Here is a 7,010-nt window from a genome sequence, read left to right on the forward strand (position 1 = left end):
ATAATAACTTAGATTCCAACCACCACAGTTAAAAGAAGGATGCACTTGCAGTGAAGCAGTCCTTTCCTGGCCTCTCACTCTATCACTCTAAACAATGCTGTTACAGTCTCCATTTTATTATAATCGCACAAAACGATTTGGTCTTTTATTTAAGAAACTGCTCAACCCCAGGCAAACATAAGCATCTTCTACAATTATCTTGAATGCCCCTTACCAACGAACTGATTCTAACTCAAAGCAATCTTATGGTTCAGAAAGACCCATAGCAACCCTACGGGCATTAGCTCTGCACCCTGCCCTACCTTGAGCAAATTTCACAGTCCCTGACACTCCTGTTCCCACTACCACAGTCACAGTGTCAATCCCTCTCACCCAGGATCTTCCAGTCTCCCAGTTAGCAATCAAAGTCTCTTCCTGCTGCTCAACTTGGAAGACAGATGAAGAAACTTTGTGAAAGGAACAACTCCAGCAGCTCTCCTTAAGGAGAGAATCGACGACACTCCACATGCAAATATGAGCCTGACTTCCCATCAGATTGTATATTACTGTCAATAAGGTCACTCTGATACAAAGTCCCTATTACTACTATGAGCTCCAGTTTTGAATAGCTAAACACATACCGTAAGTTTTTCATACAAATAATATACACATTACGTAGCACAACCCTTCGTGTTGTCTTCCTGCACATACAAGTTATGTACATCACATGCGTGGGCACTTCATATGTGGGAAACTATGGCAAACGGGTGATTCTTTCCTCAACGATTACTACCCAACTTAAGGCTGCAGCTTATTGGCCATTATTTGGTTTCAGTCTAGAAATAGTGTATGCTTCCAAATGGAGTCAGTTTAGCAAAATGGTCAATTGACCTCCAAAAATCAACAATGGCCATCTCTTAGTGATAAGAAAGACTACTTTTTGTTTACTTTTAAATTTCCACACATTAAAGAATTAATTTTGTATTTTTTTTAAAGAGACTTTTACTAGAAAGCTAACTATTAAGACCTTACTCCACTTACATAAACTGGGACAGGCACAAGGCCTTGGTTACAAGGAAGTCACCACAGCTTTATATATGATTGTGAAAAACAACAAGCAACCAAAACGTTCAACATTAGTTAAATTACAGACACTTAGACAAGAGTGGCATCCACTTTCTAAACAAGATACCTCTGGAAATTCTATAAACTTTGAGAAATGATAGGATCGAAAGGTTTTTTGTTAATAGGGTCGCTTTGAGTTGTGCTGGACTTGACTGCAATCAACATCAACAACAGACAAATATAGTCACAACATGAAGGAAAATAAGAGTAACATGAGATCACAGAAACAGTGTGACTGAACTCTTTTAAATGCAAAGCAACAGAAACAATGTAATCCAAAAGGTTAGTAATAGTTACACCTAATTGTTGTTTCTCTTGTTCACCCTCTTTCCTCTCTCAACCTTTCTTGTGCTTTTCTGTACTTAAAGGTACTAAAAATGAACATACATTACTCTGGTATTCAGAAAAGGGAATTTTAAGTAACTGTGCCAAAGGCTGCCTTCTTGCCTTATATGAGCACCATCTAGTGCTCAGCATTCATAAATGCAATTTTCATAATACAGGGAGTCTTTAAAAAGCAAACTTAGGGAGCTCTGGTGGCCTAGTGGCAAAAAGCTGCACTGCAATCCCAGAGGCTCATGGTTCAAATCCACCAGATGCTCTGCCGGGGAAGGAGGGACAATCTCCTCCTGTACCAGTCAGATCTGATTTGACGGTACACTCACACAAATTAAAAAAAAAAAGCAAACTTAAAGTATACTGCTTGAACACAGAGATAAATGTTATAATATTCAGTGTTCAGATCATTTTGACACAGCTGAACAGTTCGTTCCAAGAGTCAGTAGCCGAGATGCAAATTAAAACAACTATGAGATATCATCTCACCCCAGTCAAAATAGCAAAATTTAACAGAACAGCAAGCAACAAATGCTGGCGAGGTTGTGGAGAAACTGGAACCCTGATTCACTGTTGGCGGGAGTGTAAAATGGTGCAACCCCTGTGGAAAGCAGTATGGCGCTTTCTCAAAAAGTTGCAAATAGAGATACCATTTGACCCAGCAATTCCACTACTGGGAATATACCCTGAAGAGACCATAGCTGACATCCAAGCAGATATATGCACACCCATGTTTACTGCAGCTTTGTTCACAATAGCAAGGAGTTGGAAACAACCTAAGTGCCCATCAAAAAACGAATGGCTAGAGAAGCTGTGGTATATTCGCACAATGGAATACTATGCTGCATTAAAAAACAAGGAACTCATGCAATATTACTCAAAATGGTTGACTCTGGAGAACATTATGCTGAGTGAAATATCCCAGTCACAAAAGGACAAATATTACATGACGCCACTGTTGTAGAATGGGACTGTCCTTGGGGTTGGGGAGAGACTGAGTAAGATGGGTTCAATAATGTATACTGCACTGAAACAGAGGAGGGAGAAAACTGTTTAAAAGAGATATATAACTAGGTATTTCTGTCATCACAGGAGTCTAGAGTGAGGGCTACATGGTGGAGGGGACCTGGGGGAGGGTTTGTAAAACAATGAAAGAATCTTTTCTTTTACTTTTCCATAATTTTTAGACTCATGTACTTATAACTTGTTAGTCAAATTTGTGTCTTCTAGGTTCCAACACCCCCATGATACATCTTTAAGGATATGAACATGTACGGCCAAGCACAATCAATAAGAGTGCATCTAAATTCCAAAATCAATCTCCATAATAGTCTATGTGTTTCCTACTGCCAAAGGGGCCCTTTAGAGTAGTGAGAGAAGATCTTCACCCTGAAACCCACAGCGTCCCTTTTCAGCAGGAAGTAGCTAAGAGAATACGCCATCCCCTTTTCCTTATGACTCAGGGTGAAGTCTCTCTCAGGGAGGAGTGATAGGGAATGGCAAAGGACACACTGACAAAGAAGATTAATCAGAACTGGCTTTGACAAGCACTGTGGCATTTGGACAAGAACAAACTGGGAGGAGGGTAGAGAGAACAGTGCAACAATGAATGAATGAAACCCAAAATCTCTGTAAATGTTTATGAAAATTAATAAAATATAGAAAAAAAACAAAACAAAACAAAGAGTCAGTAGCCGTCAGAGAATTGGTCAAATTTTTTTTGTTCCCAAACCTCAAAAATTTTCGGCTAACTAAAGTCAGAACCTTTATACTCTCTTTTAAGCCTGTTAGTACTTCTTCCTTATAAAGAGGACAGACACTTTATACATGCTGTTTCATCCTCTCCACAAAACTAGGTGGGAGGTATCACCAATTGCACTTGACAGACAAAGCCATAGAGTTCAAAGGCCATTTTGCTCTTGAGTTGCCACCAGAAAGGAGTACGGGAGGGGTAGAGGATTGAAGGGATGGAGGAGGGCAAGGAGACCTCTCATTGAACATCTTTTGGTAATTTCTGAGATTTACATCAGAAAATTTATTATCAGCAAATGAAATAAATAAATGTATGTCACTTTTTCCCCTAAGTCTATAAACTGCTCCATCCCATTCCAACTCTGTGTTTTCACACTTCCACACGCTTCTACTCTGACAGCCTGCCTCACACATCACTGTAGTCATTTGTCATTACAGATTAAAACCTGTCATTACAGATAAGATTATAAATCCTTAAGACTGTATTTTAAGAGGCTATATTTTAGGTAACCTAATTAATAAGTCATCTTGCTTGGAAAGGTGGAGGGACAGCACAGAAGAGAAAGACCCCAGATGAGATGGACTGATACATAACTAGGGCAATGGGGATTGGTGTGTCCGAGTAAGTGAGCCTGACTTCAGGATTGCAGTGCAGCTTCTTCCCACTGGGCCACCAGGGCTGCCTTTTCTGTGTAGAAATAGATGAATGAGCATATATTCTGCATTGTGTAGTAACAAAAAGAAAAATATAAAAAGTTGGGGTTTTTTTAAGCTTTTTTTCTTCTTGTTGTGTACCATCAAATTGGATCCGACTGGCACTGGAGGAGACTGCCCCTCCTTCTCTAGCAGAGCATCTGGTGGATTTGAACCACACGCCTTTGAGATTGCCTTGCAAGCTTCTTGCCACTAGGCCACCAGAGCTCCCTAAAAAGATTGTTTTAACAGGAAAAAAAAATTCCATTAGGAAATGGAGAAGAAAAACAATTTTAAAACATTACCAATCTTGCATGAAAAATTTTCAGTGGGTGGCCTAGTGGCAAGGAGCTGCAACTACAATCCCAGAGGCAAATGGTTCGAATCCACCAGATGCTCTGCCGGGGAAGGAGGGACAATCTCCTCCTGTACCAGTCAGATCTGATTTGATGGTACACGCACACAAAAATAATAAAAAATTTTTTAAAAAAATTTTCAGTGGATGCTAAAATACAATTAACCTCTGGTTAATTTTAAGCATGATAATGTGTATAAAAAAAGCATTAGCATTAAATACTATTTTTCATCTCTCAGACTGGCAAAGGTGAACTTTGGTGAAGCAGTAGGGGACAGCCCCTCCCAAACTCACTGGCAGGAATGCAAGCTGGTGCAGGAGAAGACACAGAGCATCAGCTGGCAGTTATCAAGCAAAAATACAAATGCACCTACACGGTAACCCAAGAAGTCTACTTTGACGAGTTTACCCCGTATTCCTCTGTACACATGAGGAATAAATGTATGTAATATGATTTGTTGTAACAAAAGATTGGGTAAAACATAACTATCCACAGAAAACTGCAACCCCAATGTGGGGACTGAAATCAGTTTCCCAATACATAAATACAATTTCTCAATACAGAAGTGGATGAAATGCTGAATGGAAAACCTATTTGGTCTGTAAATTTTCACTGAAAATACATTAAGAGTTTTTAAAAATTATAAAAGAAAACTCTGCAGTCATGAAAAAGAGTAAGACAGCTGCACGTACGTTCACATCTAAAGCAAATCCAAGCCCAATGTCAATGGGTCAAGTCCAACCCTAAGCCATCCTCCACTGGTTCCCAAGGCCATAGATCACAAGGGGAGAGGACTGGCCCTCTTCCTCCCTCAGAGCCACCGGAGGATTCGAACTGACAGAGATGAGCTGCACAACTCACTAATGATAACTCTGTGAAGAGACATGAATGGGAAAACAAAAAAATTACAAAACCCAAAAAACAAACCAAGTCGACTCAGCGTGATCCTGCTGATGCCAGCGTGATCCTGCTGATGCCAGCGTGACCCTGCTGATGCCAGCATGATGCCTGAGGGCTTCTGAGGCCGTAATTCTTTACAGGAGAAAACGATCTTCTGGTAGATTTGAGCCCCTAACCTTTGGTTAGCAGCCCAGCACATGGTAACATATCTACATCACTGTTGTGTCAGGTGCCATCAAGTCGACTACCACTCATAGTGACCCTATGACAACAGTTCTAACCCCTGTCTTATCCTGTGCCAACCTCATCATCTCTGACACCCTTGAGCCCACTGCTGCAGTCACTATGTCAATGTATCTGGTAAAGGGTTTTCCTCTCTTTTCCTGACCATCCACCTTTCCAAGCACTATGTCCTTCTCCAAGGAACAGTCTCTCCTAACAACATGTCCAAAATAGGTGAGACAAAGATTTGTCATCCTTGCCTATAAGGACTACACCACTAGGACTCCTTAAAAAATACATAGAATAAATGCTACAGCAACCCAGCATGATTTCTGGAAGAATTCAAAAGGAATCGTTACCACTGATCATGTCTGGGAAAAAGAGGTGGATGAGTGGGTGACACAGGGAAGAGAAAACTTCCTGAGTTTTCCATCATTTGGGTTTTCTAATACTGGTAAGGGATGAATTGAGAAATGGGTAGAAACACCTTTATAAAAAACAACAAAATCCAGGCCACCACGCATATCTGTCTGTGGCCATCTATAAAAATTTCCTACCTGCTAGTTGGTGCAGGGAAAGAAAAGGAGAGAAGCTGATTCCAGAAAGGATCATTTTCAGAGACAGATTCTGTGCCTGATAACTTCTTCAAATATTCATTTTTTGAAAGGTCGCTGATTCTGCTGCTGTTTGATCCCATCTTTTAATGTGGTAGACAGCTTGTCTTTAAGCCTTCATTTCTTCAAAGCAACCTAAGAAGAATGAAAAGAAATTTCAGATTTGTTCACAGTAAACATTATAATCTTTCTACAAGTAAATACAAAGCTACTAAAGTAATGCATTGGGAGCTCCAGTGGCTTTAGAGGTAAGAAATCCTGCAGCCAGTGCACTTTGAGTCCACCAGCTGCTCCCCCAGGAGAAAGATGGGCCATCGCCTCCAACCTCCCATGTCAGTAACTGCCTCTTATAAGACGCTGGAAGTTCTGACTCAAAGGTACTACAACTAAGTGAAACACAACTCTGTTTATCTATAAATGTGCTAAACAAGAGTCACAAAGTTGAAAAGGAAATCAGACTATGCCGCCTCCTAAATCAACATAGCACGCCCAAACTTCTTAGAGCCGTATTATCAGGAGGGGCTGGTCCTTGGAAGAGGGCGTCATGCTTGGAAAGTGTCACCTGGTTGAGGGTCTTCCTCTCCTTCGCTGACCCTCTACCCTTCCTAGCATCATGTCCTCTTCCAAGAAACAGCCCCTACTAGCAACATGTCCAAAGCATATGAGACAAAGCCTCATCATCCTTGCCTCCAAAGAGCACTCCAGCTGCAACCTCTCAACTCAATTACATGGAAGTTAAATTACGTAAAAGTAATTACTTTAAAATTTTAAGAGGAAATAATTTAACTAGAATTCTATACCTAGTCAAGCTTTCAATTAGGTATGAAGGTAAAATAAAAGCATGTTTAGACTTGCCGAGACTTTAACGTTTACTCCCCAAACCTTTTATTTTCAGGAAGCTAGTGGAAGATGTACACCTTCCAACAGGAAGGAATAAACAGGAAAAAAGGATAACCCAGAACTCAGGAAATGGGATTCATTCAAAAAGGACAGAGGTGAAGAAAGGTTACAGGACAGATCTGTGCAACAGGCT

At 40.5% G+C, this 7,010-nt stretch overlaps 1 protein-coding gene across 1 annotated transcript in view; it reads right to left on the reverse strand.

Annotated features, from left to right (window-relative positions):
- DYM (dymeclin) overlaps positions 1-6,112 on the reverse strand; it is a 313,354-nt gene extending 307,242 nt beyond the window's left edge. The window contains exon 1 of the mRNA XM_006891704.1: positions 5,921-6,112. Within this exon, the coding sequence (XP_006891766.1) occupies positions 5,921-6,060 (140 nt within the window). The 5' untranslated portion in view covers positions 6,061-6,112. The remainder of the gene's footprint in view (positions 1-5,920) is intronic.
- Positions 6,113-7,010: the final 898 nt, after the last annotated feature.

The sequence above is a fragment of the Elephantulus edwardii genome, unplaced genomic scaffold (assembly GCF_000299155.1).
Source record: "Elephantulus edwardii isolate Elephantulus edwardi_28Jun2011 unplaced genomic scaffold, EleEdw1.0 scaffold00103, whole genome shotgun sequence".
Taxonomy (NCBI): Eukaryota; Metazoa; Chordata; class Mammalia; order Macroscelidea; family Macroscelididae; genus Elephantulus; species Elephantulus edwardii.